At 34.8% G+C, this 15,353-nt stretch overlaps 1 protein-coding gene across 7 annotated transcripts in view; it reads right to left on the reverse strand.

The window, feature by feature from the left end:
• Positions 1-968: 968 nt before the first annotated feature.
• SPATA6 (spermatogenesis associated 6) overlaps positions 969-15,353 on the reverse strand; it is a 140,005-nt gene continuing 125,620 nt past the window's right edge. For 5 of the 7 annotated variants that reach the window (XM_081818410.1, XM_081818411.1, XM_081818413.1 and 2 more), the window contains 2 exons: positions 14,110-14,201; positions 969-3,239 (listed from right to left, as the gene is read on the reverse strand). In XM_081818410.1, coding sequence (XP_081674536.1) covers positions 3,059-3,239; positions 14,110-14,201 — 273 coding nt within the window. In that variant the 3' untranslated portion in view covers positions 969-3,058. The remainder of the gene's footprint in view (positions 3,240-14,109; positions 14,202-15,353) is intronic. The other 2 variants (XM_081818415.1, XM_081818417.1) reach the window with 1 other exon arrangement.

Consider the following 15,353-nt stretch of genomic DNA (forward strand, 5'->3'; position numbering starts at 1 on the left):
TGCTCTATCTGCTCCAGATTTTTAATCAGGGGCTTAATCTTTGAAGTTACAATACAACTCTGCTTCCTAGAACTTGTTTATCTTCCATCTTAATCAATTATACAATTATAGAAATGTTGGAACATTAAAAGACCCTTCTAAATTAACCCCTTCATCACCTTATAGACAAGAAAACTGAGCTCCAAGAAGGATAAATGACTTGAACAAGGTTGTATAGCTAATAGTGGGACCATGAAGACCTCACTCTCTGTCCAATCACACATCTTTTTTCTTAGTTGAATTGACATCTTTCTTCCTGAAATTCCCAGGTTTTTTTTTTTTTTTATTTAAAGGACAAAAATACCTTAAAAGGAAGAAGTAAGATCAATTTATCTTTCATATTAAGTCTAATAACTATTACTAGATTGTAAGAAATATTTTTAAAAGGCTAAGGAAATAGCTACATCTTTCTGCTTCATTGTAAGAATTGTAATAACTACATCTTTCTGCTTCTTACAATGAGAAAAGACAACTATTAGTATTTAAAGGTTTTACTCCTTAAAAATAACATAACATAAGATTTTATAGTAATACTTAGGGATAGCAACAAAGACCACTTCTTCCCCAGGAAATGGAAATAGACACTTAGCTAATATACTACATATCTGGAAATTTGCACCTGATCCTTCAGAGAGAAGTCAAATGTAATACACAGGAAAATATCTTTCTGAATATCATATTCTGAAGTTCCCCTCTGAGACCCATTTTTTGTGGTCTTTGTATAGCCAATGGCAGAAATAGGTGTAATAGGTAACTTTTGATGTAGTTATTCACTCAGGAGATTTTCTATGACAGTGAAATTTTCTTTGAAGTTCAAAATTGTTCTTTTCACCAAGCAGGACCTTTTAAATGGAAGAATTTTTCATTTGTTTCCACATGTAAAACAAAAACAAAACATACTAAGTTTCACTGATAATATTTTTTGTTAAAAAAAAAAAGCATTAGTCAATGTTGACCTTCAAAAGCTCATTGTACAAAACATCATCCTACAACTTACAGCCAAAGGGTAACTCAGTGATTGTATAGTGTCCTATTTCCCTGACTGGAGTCTGCATGTATCCAAGGATGGCACATTTGAAAGGGAGTGTGGGGAGCTGAGGGGGTGGGACGGAAGGGGAACGATGGCCGTAATGACAAATATTGCTACACACTCACTTTAGGAAATTCTGGGCTAATTCAAAAAATATTTAATGAGCACTATGTGTCAGACTCCAGACCAGATGCTAGAGCGAAACAGGTGTATGTCAGGATTTCTTAGTACCTCCACCAGGCTAGTGTTGACTATGACTTTATCAGCCATACACACCAGTTTGCCTGGACAGCCCGTTTGGAACGGCTGTTCCAGGATCAATAGCACTGCCTTTCGTTCCTGCCATCCTACCTGTGAGTCTCTAAGTTCGGGAGTGTGAATCTAGTGTATAGATTTTCCTCAACTTATATGGCTAATGAAACTCCTGTATCTACTTTCCTACAGCCATCTCTTAAAATAGAAGTCCACAGAATACGGTTTGGGAAATGCTGATCCACTTCATTCTCTCCATGTGATAGCTGAGGAAAGTCAGGCCCAGAGAGTTAAAGAGACTCAGCGGGAGAACGGCAGAGCCTAGGCCTCCTGGCCCCTTTCTCTGATGCACGTTCCCACACATCACTGATTGTCATACCAGAACACTCTTAACATGGAGTTTAAAAATCCTATTATTAGATAACAAGTATTATATATTTTCTCTCAATACAAAAACAAGTCACTCAATTTTACATGTTATTTTCAACTTAAATGGAGTTCATTTTTTTTTTCTTTTTAAATCATAGCTGTAGAATTAACCAAAGGTACAGTCAATGAGAGAATAGCACCTCATAGTCAACTCTTCAAGCTTGTAAGCCAAGTTTGCTTATTTTCTATTCTTTGCTTTCCCTCCACTTACTCTGGTAAATATGAGGTGACGGATTTCTTCATATCTTCAAAGACTCAGTGGCCTCTCAGGTATGGATAAGGCGGGTGGAGAGGAGCTAATTTTATCAACTATCGGATTTTCCAGTACAAAGCATTCTGTATAATATTTTACCCCTCTTTATGGTTCCAAGTGTCCTTTAAGTAAAGATACTACTTTCCAATGAATCATGAACACTACATCAAAAACTAATGATGCACTGTATGGTGACTAACATAATATAATAAATAAAAAAAGATACTACTTTCCTGGGCCATTCGGTACACCTATGAAAACTCTAAAGAATTTAAAATTACAATATAATCCCTTTATTCTTTCCGACTTTCTACATGCTTACTAACGAAAGCTATGTTCTGATTCTGGTTGCACCAAAAGATATGGCCTTACGATCATGCAAAGAATTCTATTTTTAAAAATCAGTTATTCACATTTTGGGTCACACATGGCCACTGCTATTTCTAGCTAACCGTATTGTAGGTAACTTAGTTCTTTGACAGAAGAGGAAGTGAATGATTATATAAACTTTAAAAACACCTATTTCTTATTAGCTAAGAAGTACAAGTAACCTTTTTTAGGGGGGATAAATAAGTAGAAAATACTAGTCAAAACAGGGTTTAAACTTAGGAAATTCATTTCTGAACTATTTATTGTTTTGCCCATTACCAAGAAAAAGGAGTTCATATTAATCTTAGACAAGATAACCAATCAAGCAGATGAAAAGAAAATCACAAGGTGATTAAGGCTGAAGACCATTTCTAGAGAGAATCTATTCTTGGATTTGTAGATGGAGATATGAGATATATGTGGCAGAACATCCTTCTCATAATCAGACTGGAAGTTGTGATTGTGGTGCAGAGCTTTGACTTTTGGAATACAGCACTCTCTTCTGTGATTAAAAAAAAAAAGGACTGCCTATGATAATTTACCATTTGAAGCAAAAAACTTATTCACATTTAACTACTACTCAGAATCACCTGCTTAAAAAAAAAAAAGAATACAGATATTGATCACATCAAACGTTTTCATTGAGAAGTTGACACAGACACCCATACAGTTTATCATGGGTGGTCTCAGAAGCTTTCCTGTGTATGAGAAACAGAACTACAGGCCTTTTTGTACAAGTTCCTGTATATCTTGTCCATGCTGTTCTCAAAGATGGGTCGGTGGGATTTTCCTTTATAAGAGGCTGTTCTGTTGGACCAGTATTCACCATCATCCAAATGGAGAGTGCCACGTGGCCGCTGAAATGAGCTATAAAAAAGGATATAAAATATTAAAACTGGTGAAACTCAATGAAAGGTAGTATTATATAAATCAAATATTACTGAGTACTTTATGGGTATGTGATACTCTGGGCTGTGAGAAATAAAAGATAATAAGGTCTGTGCCTTCAGAGAGTGACCCTATTCCTATGAAACTATTACAAAACAGTAAAATGAAAATTGTGTCTGAGAGAGAGAGTTATGAAGAATTCAGAGAAGGGAGATGTGTGTGATGTGGTAAAAGCAGGGCGCAGATGCTGTGGGAAGGCCAGTCATGAGAGCTCCGGGCCTCTCAAGTCAGGCAGACACGGAACTGAGTAACAGCTCAATCCTTTATAAGCTGTGGACCCTGGGGCAATTTATTTAATCATCCTGAGTCTCAGCTTCCTTTACTGTATTTTCTGCACTATTGTTTTAAAAATCAAAGACAATATGTGTAAAGTATATGGTACAGTGCTTACTCTGCACACAGAAGTTATTAACCACGAGGCACTAAACTACTAGGTATTTTATAGATATTTATCTAAAAATCTGAGGATGCTCTGAAGTTGGTAGCTGTGGAAAGTGAGGCTCAGTGAAGTCAAGGACTTGCCTACGCCACTCAGCTAGTGACTGGCAGAAGAGAAAGAGATACCACGTCTGTGGCCTTGAGGCCCCTTCCGCTATGGCACACTGCTATTGTCCTCAAGAAGGAGTAGCTAAGAATTAGCCTGAATGTGAACCACTTCTGGAAAATGGAAAACAAGGCAAAAAAGTCTGTATTTGAAGTGATAGGGATCCAATTTTGAGGGTCTTGAAGAAAAAAGAGAGAATGGATAGGAAACTATGAAACAGACCAGGACTAGGCTAATTATAATGAGAATAGAGAAGAAAAGGCAACTCCTTTTAAAGGTTTGATAGTACTTTAAAAAACATACCAAAGTTACAATTTTACTATCATGAATATTAAGTTCTGGGCTTAATATATTACTTGCTAGAAACAAAATGTTGACTTTTTCAAGGACTGAGTTTATTTTATTTTTTTAATAAATAACTGACCTACTTCAAGAAATTAATTACTTGTTATAGATAAGACTCTCAAGGCATGTTAGAGATTACGAAGTTTGTGTCATATAAAACTGTATGTTCTGGTTATTAAATGCCACAAATATTTTATTCATACATTTGGAATCTCACTTCAAACAATTTCTTCCTTGACTTATCAGTCCAATGATGTTACCTCTATTGTCAATTGTGAAACAGAAACTCTTAGAGCTGTATATCTGTAAGAAGAATTTGCTATTTGACCTGAAGTCAATCTAACACCTGAACACAATAAAAGAGACCACAAAAAAAGGCATGGAGTAGGCTGGGTTATCATTCTTGGAGCTTGACATGGTGTCCGTGAGAATGTAAAGTCATGAGAACAATTATACACTCACTTTGGAAGAGTTTGGCATAGCCCAATAAGGTTGAATATGCAATTTCAAGCCAGTAATCCCACTCCTGGGTACCCCAGCAAAATTCTTACACATATGTACCAGGAGACATGTACAGACATGTTCATAACAATATCCTTTGTAAAAAAGCTAAGGACTGGAAGCTACCTAAATATCCATCTACATTAGATCAGATATGCATAAAATGGTATGTGCATACAATGATATAATATGCAACAGGGAAGATTAATGATCTATAGCCACATGCATCAATGTGGATGAAACTGAAAAACCAACAGAGTGGAAAAAATAGCAAATTCCAAACAATACACAGTTATACTTACATTTATGTAAAGTCTAAAACAAGGAAAATTTAACAACTTATTGCTGAAGGATAGATTCACGTGTGGTATTAACTATAAAGAAAAAAGGATTAATAGAAAAGCTATAATAACAGCTGTCTCTATGGAAAGAGATGCAATTGGTTCAGAGCATAAGGTGGCTTTGGAGGTATGGCTAATGTTCTATTAAGTTGGATGGTGAGTAAATGGGTATTCATTTATTATATTATTATCATTATTATTATTACTTAGGACGCACAAACCTTAAATATATCCCCGTTACAAGTAATATATGTGATATGTTTTTAAAAATTCACTTTTGTGAACCATGACAAGAGGTCTCTCTACTTCCTCATGGCTTTGCTAAGATGAAATTTTACCTCATATTTTCTAGTAATATTTACTAGATCCTGTCAAACTTTCTTTACACTTGGTGCTGCCTCTTTCACACTGGAAAATTTTGAAAATGGTAGTCTCTGGGATAACAAAGGTGTCTTAAAACATGATTATCATTACTTCTATCTTGTCCATTCAGTTAAGGAGGGATAATTAAGACAATTTCTAATAATGTCAGTATAATATTTAAAATTGTTCAAAAGGCCTTAGCCAAGTCTCAGTGCCCTTGCTTTGATATAGTTACCACATTTCTTTCATTAGCTTTGCTGAAGAAATAGTCTAGCCACTGAATACAATTTCTGATTTCATAGATTTTTTTTCACCAAGCTTAACTCCTGTTGTCACTTACAACTTTTTTTTTTTTTGACAGTTTGAGTCAAATGATAGGGAAATCACATACTCACAAATATATTAACAGAAACATTTCTACATCTTTTGTGCCTCTGCAACCGTATCTACCAGCCTAGGTCCCCACATTTGCCTGTGTTCCCTTCATACTACTTTAGGAATCCCACCATGTTGTGTTTTGCTTGGTTGGTTGTTTTTTGTTTATATGTTGACTTGTTTTGCAAGAAGTCATGTACTAATTAAAATTTCACAAAACACAGATTTGTCCTTATCTTCTTGTCCACAACCATCAACTTTACTACATGCTGATGGCCAGATAATAATGTTCTTTTCTGAATTCTACATTTTGTTTAGTTGCCAGGCTAGTTCCATGATAAACCTACTCAAGAGAAGTCTGAATTTCTAACACACACCTCTACCCTGCTCTCAGAGAGGTAAAGCAGCAGTAGAGCTGTTAACTTTAAAAATCATTGTGTATATTTCTTCTGAGAGTGTAAACCAAATTGCCACCCCTATCATCAATTACAATATTTAATATTACCTAGCATAGATTTGCTACTGCTTTGCTTCCATTAGACAATACATTTTTTTTTCATGTCTCAAAGCTATCTTAAAGTATCACCTCAGTGGCTTGCAATGAATAAATAAAATTCAGAAAGCTTTTTGGAAGCAAACATGAACCTGATAAGGTTCTGTAAAGAAGAGCTAAAGCGGCCAAAATACACATCCTGATGCTTTTAGATCTTGTAAAATTTGGCAGCGAGTTTATTTCTATTTAAAATTGCAAAATTCTTCAATTTAGTAAACAATATTGTAATTCTCTGGAGAGAATTTAGGAATTAGTTCAGCCTGGAAGTCTGAATTGCAAAACAGAGATGTGAACACAGAACAGGTCCTAATATGGTCCACAGATAGGTGCAGACAAAGAGTATCATAATCCTAAAAATGATATTTACTTCCAGACATGAAAGCATTAACTCTCTAATGAACTGTGAACATATTGAGTCAATTCTGATTTCTCATTACTGAGTATAAGTTTAAAATGTGTAAGTGACACTAAAAAGTTTTATTATAGTAATAGGCTTTTAAAAATTATACTTCTCTATTTTACCATGAGTATCTCCAGCATTCCTACACTCAAAGCATTTTAGTGAATTCCTACTAAACTCTAAAAAAATACTGCATCAATGCTATATACCATTAAATGGTTACTTTCAAAGTGGGGATGATATTTTATTAATGCAGTGCATTTTGTTTTAATTAACTTACTCTTGCTTAAATAGGGAGCCCTGTATTTAATCATGATAATGCTATTAAGAAAAAAAAGAAAAAAAGAACAGACCAGGATAATATCCAAGAACTGTACAGCTTCAAATCCTAAGTGTTGAAAAGGCTTAGCATATATGCAAAGAGAAAGGTCTTAGGCAGTTTAGCATGAACTAGGAGACAAAAGACATTACTAATTTTTTGCTTCGAAAAGAATGAACTCACTTGAAACCCTGATGTTTCCTATTATCAGTGTCAAATGAAGCCCAAGCATATACTACTCTATACATAGTCTTCAGACAAAATATCTCTAAGGTGATACCCATTGAAAAGAAGGTCAGAAGGTAAGATGGATATACTACCCCCAAAATATTAATTCTAAGAAATAACTGAAAGGCCATAAGAATTATAAAATTGGCCACTTGCTATTTGTACTCAAAGAACCAGAGCTGAAAGTGACTTTAAAGATGATACATATTTTATATTTCAAAACTGTGATCTAAGAGTCAATATAAACATGCTTATATAATACAAGAGATAAATTCCTTTCCATAATACTCAACAAAGGTTCCTATCAAGCAAAACTTTGACTGACAAAACACATAGAATATTTTTGAGGATGTGATGTATGCTTTAGAGGCACTGGATGGATGGATGGATGGAGGTATAGGTGGGTAGATGTATGTATGGATGGATGTATGGATGAAAAATAGGAATGGAAGTATTCAAAAGTCTTGGAGTTCAGAATATATAATAGGAAGAGGATATATTATGGTTTAATAAAATCTGAAAAGTATTTTGTATTTTTAAAGATACCATATAAAGATAAAATGTCATTAAAGACATAAAAATTTACTGATAAATTACAGCAATAGTTCTCAAACTATAATATGCATCAGAGACATCTGGAAGGCTTATTACGACTCAGATTACTGAGTCTCACCTCCAGAGTTACTGAGGTAGAGTCCAAGAATTTGGATCTCTAACAAATACCAGGGTGATGCTGATGTCACTGGGTCTAGAAACTATCCTTTAGAGAGCACTGAATTAGAGACTTTGTTTTCTATGGGAACAAAAAAGCTTAGGGAAAAAATTACATCTTGTCATTTATCTTCTTTTACCATTAGCAGAAACTATATAGTAAACTTTAAAAGAAATTTACTGAAGACTGGTTACTTATGGGTCATTTTTTTTTCTCTTCCATGACTAAGAATGTGTAGAAATGAGCCACTGACAACAAATAAAGTCTAACAGCTTTCATTATTATTAATTCCTCTCTTGATTCCTTATCTAGACATGTTACTAAATATCACAATCAAAATATGAGTTTACTTAAATGATAGAGTTTTAGCAATGTAACTGATCATTATTAATAAAAGACCTAATTTTAACATTGGAACTATTTTTCTAAATTGAGCTATTACATGTCAAAGACCTTGATGCGCAGTCAAAAACAAAGATAAGTAACGTATCTGTGCCTTCAAGGAGCTCACATTTAATAGAAGAAGACAAGATAGACACATAATGAAATAGTTATTATGAGAAAAATGTTGCTAATTGAGATGAAATACACGAGAGGAAGTGGCTAGATAAAGGAGAAAAATGCCTAACAGTCTGTTGAGGTCATGAAAGGATCTCACAAGAGGGAAAAACCTGACTTTAGTCCTAGAGAATAAGTAGGCATTCACTAGATAAACAAGAAGACAGACATTATTCCAGGCATCGTATTATAACAGAATCAAGGCATGAGACAGTTTGGAGTATCATGAAATACCAGGTATATCTGGAGAGGTAAAAATAAAGTAAGATTTAACTGTTAGGAGTCAAACAGAATTTTATCTTAGAGTGAATAATGAGCCTACAATAGGAGGACACAGAAGGGATTTCTATTGAGTGGGAGACTGAATCAAGATTACTCTAAAATCTCCTTAGCCTCCAGCATTATTTTTAATAATATGTATTTAGGGGACAAGTGGTCTTTATTTAAACACAAAAAAATAGTATTTTAAACTGACATTTTGTCCTCCCTCCAGTTTCATGAATGCAGGTTAAACTCAGTATCATTAACAGGTCCCTAAAGAACATCTCATTTATTTTTATTATTCTTTTCTGACTTCCCTCCCATACTTTGAGTAAAGAGAACTAGACATAAAACTGATCTAATATAGAGCACAGCTGTCATACTTTAGGAGTATTTGCATGTTTTGCCCTGGTTAAATAAAATAAGAAACATACTTTTTATTCCTAAATGCAGTTATCACTAAAGCTTACACAACTATAGTTCAAGCATATCATCATGAACTACTAGTTATTATGGCTCTCGAATCTCACTTGGGATTGCTGTAATAGTGTCTTCCATGTCATCATCCAATCGGCAGTTCACCTAACACTAGTTCAGGCCATAATCGCCTACTTGTTTATGAGAATGTCATAAAATCACAATTCTTACTGAAAGTTATATTTAATGTATTATTTTCTCATGATCTATTTAGAAAACTAAATTAGTGATCAAGACTTGGTAGTCCTAAAACCATTCTGGTTGCTTAGTAGTATTTTTTTAAGCAGACAACAAGTTGGAACACTGGACATGCCCTGGTGTCAATATTAAGTCTAATTACCAAGGTCATATTTTTGTTTTAAAAAATGAATACAACACTGCCCTGTCCTAATCATCAGAGACTTTTCTAGACCCCTCAGCTACAATTTTTACAACACTTTGAAAAATCACATAAATATGCAGCACCCCCAATATTTCTGAATATCAACATACCTTCTAGACAAAATTTGTTTAAAAAAATTAAATCTTAAGTATTTAATGAAAAAGGATTTTAAGATACTTGAGTTAATAACACAAGATCCAATGAATTCAAATTAGAATCAAGTAACATTTTTCTCACTTAAAAATGAAAGCTCATTCTTATTTAAGAGATTTTAAGTCTGTATATTATTTAGAGTTTTTTCTTCCACTTGTTAATATTAAAGACAGCCTTTTGGCTATTTATTACATCTTAGTAGATTCATCAGATTAATCAGATAGTGATCAGTAGGGAAGAGATGAAAACTACAGTCAAGCCTGTGTTATTCAAAAATACTCAGCTGCTGGGTACCAGAGGGGAGGGGGTGGGAGGATGGGTGAAGTAGGTGATGGGGATGAAGGAGTGCACTTGTGATGAGCACCAGGTGAAGCACGGAATCACTGAATCACTATACCGTACACCTGAAACTAAGATAACACTGTATGTTAACTATACTGGAATCTATAAAAACAAACAAAAATATATAGTCACAATTTTAATTACTCAGTTCTGTTCCAAATAATTTCACAATAAAACAGTACATTGAGCATATTTCTACTGTTAGGAACCTGAAAAATATTCAGTGTACTAGTAAATAGAAAATGGTTTATATCATTAGCTAGTTCCATAAAAGAATATGGTTAAAAATTTTAGGCAATAGTCATAAAAGGTCAACTCACATTCTAATGATGAACTGAAAATTATTTTTATCCTTACTTCTCTCTTTTTGTGACCAACTCCCATCTATATGAAGCATCACTCATGCCTGGTCTTTAATTAGGACCAATGTTCAAATAAGATAGTTATGCCAGAAGTACACAACAATATGGAGAAATTTAAACATCCTGAAAACTGAAGAAATCTGAACTATACAGAGCAGGTACTAAAAAGCCCGCCAGGACCCTGGGCACTGGCAAGGCTACCACTGCAAAGGCCTAAAATTTCCTAAAAGATAGGCAACATGTAAGAGAGAGGGAGGTTGGCATGGGTAATAGATTCTTCCCAAAATCCAGCTCCAGATCCCAAAACACTTGAAGTAAAAGGTCACTTAACAGCTCCTTGATAAGAGATTTCTTCCAAATGAATCTTATAGTCAGAGGACAGAAGACCTAGGCCAGCTAGCATGCATAGGCTGCCATGTACAGTAACAGGCACTCCAATTTCCCATTCTGCTCTTCCTGCAGAAAGCACGGACTCTTTGCTACACTCCATGAATGATAACCACAGTGCACATCTAGACTGTAAGATCAAGTATTGAATCCTAGGCATAATTTTGATGCAAAGCATGAAAGAAATAATTTTTATCTTTTTTTTTTTTAAAGATTTTATTTATTTATTTGACAGAGAGAGACACAGCGAGAGAGGGAACACAAGCAGGGGGAGTGGGAGAGGGAGAAGCAGGCTTCCTGCTGAGCAGGGAGGGGCTCGATCCCAGGACCCTGGGATCATGACCTGAGCTGAAGGCAGATGCTTAACAACTGAGCCACCCAGGCGTCCCAATAATTTTTATCTCTTTATCAATATTCTCTATTTGATGAGTCACTGCCATTATATATGCTTTTAATTCTTTAAACAGGATTTCCTTTAGTTCTTTGAACACAGCTGCTAAATCCAATATCTGGGCCTCCTCAAAGACAGTTTATAGTAATTCATTCTTCAATCGTATGGGTTAGATTTTCCTATTTCTTGCATGTCTCATACGTTTTTGTTGAAAACAATATTTTAGATAAAAACTGCAACAACTCTTGATTTTGACCTTACCAGGGTTTTGTTTTTGATTATTTGTTTAGTGTCCTGCCTGCACTAATGCCTGAAGTCTGTTTCCCTTGCCCTGTATAGTTTCTGATGTCTCCTGTTCCTTTCTTTTTTTAAAAAAAATTATTGTTTCTACTTTTAAGTCGGACTCATAGGGGCTGCCCCTGGGTCAGCATAGGTTAGTGACCAGCAAATGACTGGTCAGAAAGGCTTCTTCCATCTTTTGCCAATGGATCTATGTGTGACTTGGAATATACGTTCAAAGTTTATCCAGTTTGCAAGCCTGCCCTGAATATTACTTTCTGCCTTCACAAGGCCTCACATTCAGCCATGGACTAGTGGCTCCCTAAGGGCCTCTCCAGTTTTTCCTGAACATATTTACAACCTTACAGATACACATAATGTTCCAGACTACTAGGGGTAAGTACAACTTTATCAAGACCAACTTTGGCTACCTGGACCCTGGATCTTTGTTATCTGTCCCAACAAGTAGTTAGACCTCAAGCCTTCTCTTATTGGTTGCCAGTGGGATCATTATTGTTTCTATTAATCTCCATGTACATGGGATTTCCCATGCTCTGCTCCATATAGCCAGTCTCTTCCGGCAGCCAAGCTGCCGCTCTCTCAGCATGACTGCCCTAAGAAGCTGGGCACTGGGAGTTCCGGACAAAATGCCCGATTCCCACTGCCCTTATTGAGGCTCAGTAGATTTTCTCGATAAATGCTTCTTGATTTGTTATATGCCTTTGGTCAATTTCTAGAGTCTTAAAATTGGCGTTTTTGACAATTCTGTCTAGTTGTTGCTTTGTGGAAGAGGATTTGCTGAGCTCCTCACTCAGCCATTCAGGGGTCCATGCAGACTTCCTCAGGACCTCTGTGTCAATGTGTGTCTGAGAGGGGTGATATTAAGCCAAGACCCCAAACCCCCTCTTGTTTTCTGCTGATGGAAGCCTTCGCGTGTAGGTTCTCTCATCTTTGAGATGGAAAGTAGAGTGAGAGTGACTCCTTGTCCTAATATTTAATATGACTTAGGGATAAAACTAAAATAACATCCTGATCATCTCAGTAGCTTCTGGAGCTAATATCAAATATACTCTTATAAAAGGTCTTGAAGTTCTGACCACTTGGTCCTATCAGTCTAAATGTATATATAAGAGAAGTGGCAAGGAATATAAAGAAATCTCAAAAAAAATGTATAAGCAGAACTTTTCTGATACTCTGCTTAACTCTTACTTGAGGGGTACCAAAATAGTCCCAGGTAAGCCATTAACATTGCTTGGTGAACTGGAAAAAGAACCAATATTGAGGTTTACAGCAAACTTTAAATACAGACCAGTGCTTTTCAAAATGTGGTCCTTACACTAGCTGCATTAGAAGCATCCATGATATTTCTTAAAATGCAGATTTCTAGGTCTCACCTTCTAGGTAAAGATTTAGAATCTAAGGGGGTAGGAAGAAGAACTCTGTATTTTTAAGATGCAACCCAGGTAATTATTATGCATACAAAAGTTGAAAATCAGACACTTTCCTTTATCAACCCTATCCATTCTTACCCATATCAGAATCAATTATATGGATTAAGAACCAAAATTGAGATGTTAATCCATATAGTAGCAATCTGGAGAATAGAGCTTTAAGTAAATAATAATAATAAAGGTAAAAAGTCTTCTTCTTCAGGGTGTGGACTTTCCTGGATCTCCTTTTTCCTGTTTGGATTGCTTCTTCAAACTCACCTGTAATACGCTACTTCCCTTGATGAGAGGCCCAGGTTGCCTGTTGGTTGGGAAGCAGTAGCTTTGGGAAAGGAGTTCACATTTATACTCTGTGTAAGGGACAAAAGAAGTCCTCACATGTTCATAGAATATCTAGCCTAACTTATCAGGTAAAGATCAGAAAATTCAGTCTAAAACTCAAGTTAGCAATAAAACATATTCCATTATCTGGAGCTTTTTTCTTATACTTGTTTTTCAGGAAACCCAGGAAGGTGGAAGCCATGTAGTAATAAGCACCAAAGAATTCAGAGAACCGTTAAGTTACATAAACTCACAATTTATATTACTTTTAATACCACATTCTATGGCAACTGACATAGACCTTTTAAAAATCTTCATGACATTTGCTAGCATAATCTTGCAAAAATTTTGTTATTACTAACATTTATGAAATGTTAGGCTAGAAGAACAGTTTTTCTTATGTTATTAAAAAAAAGCTTACTCATGGTCTAAAATTATGGAAACTGTTGTTTGAATGAGAATAAATATGCCTGAAAATAAGCCCTGGATATGTGGATTGGCAGGACAGCCAAATACACTATAAATCTTAAGTAATTAATTGACTATATTTGTTTTCATTGAAAAGTCGCAGTAATGCAATCATTGAAGTATTTTAATAGGATTTTATATAGTGAAAAATAAAACCTATTAATAACTAATTATTAATTTGAGTCTAAATTTCCCACAAATCCAGCAGATTAAAAAGCAGGTTACATTTATGCCAGCTGTGAGAAAGATCTCAACACGCTGCATTAATCTAGCTCATACCTATACTCTGGGTCACTGTCATAGGCAGAGTCTCTGTATAAAAGACCTCTTTTCAGTTCCAGTTCATCTTCTTTCTCTGGGTCTCTCTCATCCTGAAAAATTTAAAGATTTCCATTAATTCATTTTATAATTAAAATGATGCCTCTGTTTCTTTGGGAAATGTCCTCTCTCTCCCCCATTATAAGAAATGAATTAAATGCTTGGATTTCTTAGGAAAGAAAAAAAGAGTAGGTGAGAATTCATTATTCTGTTCAATAAAATATAGTTTTATTATATTTTTCTAATAAGGCTTATCAAAGACGAGACACCTGGTAGATGTTTCCTGCATCAATAAATGAACAGGAATGGCTACTGTATGATATGTAGTAAGATATATAGTAATACCTTACACATTGTTATGTGAACTCCTAAAAGATTGTTCCTGCACTCTGAAGAATAAGTACCTGGGAAACTTATGCAAATGTAAGCATTCTAACATGTACCTATTATTCATAAGCTAAAATGCAACAATAAGCCACAAGAAACAAAAATGAAAGGCAAGGTAGTTGGTATCAAAATACATGGCTACTCCTCTTATGGGCAGCCTGTTCTTAACTTCTAAAAGACACATTCCAGGACATAAGAAATAGAATTCTAAAGAGATAGATTGCAAACTATATCATCCACTGCAACTATGTTCTTATGTATGGTAATTCTGTATAATTTAGTATCAAATATCTTTCATGACTACTAGCCAAAACCCTTGTCCCTTAGTGGGACAGGAAAAGACATAAAGACAACTAGATAACAAAAGAAGCTAGTAAGCACAAACAGATTGCTATAAGGATTAGTATTAATAAGGGAGTCATTTACTTTATGTGAGAAACCTGCTGAACAAAGATTATGAAGAAAAATGTTTCTAAAAAAATTTGCGGATGGCATGAAATTGGGAAGAGAGCATTCAGTTAAAAAAATGGAAGCAATAAAATATAGAGCAAGTCTAAAAATCACAGAAAATGTGAATATATATTTAGAATTGTTATAGCTTCTAGGTGAAACTGAACCCTTTAAATTATGAAGTAACTCCATTTATTTCTATTAATGCTTTTTTTCCCTTAACTTTTTTTGATTTACTGTTACTGTAACTACAATAGCTTTCTTAGTTAGTATTTGGATGGCATTTATCCTTCTATTTTCCATCTTTCCTTATTATTAGGTTTTAGATCTTGTTAAATATCATATAGCTGGATGTTGGTTATTTTTGT

The sequence above is a fragment of the Leptonychotes weddellii genome, chromosome 4 (genome assembly GCF_054177405.1).
Source record: "Leptonychotes weddellii isolate Sample4059 chromosome 4, ASM5417740v2, whole genome shotgun sequence".
Lineage (NCBI taxonomy): Eukaryota > Metazoa > Chordata > Mammalia > Carnivora > Phocidae > Leptonychotes > Leptonychotes weddellii.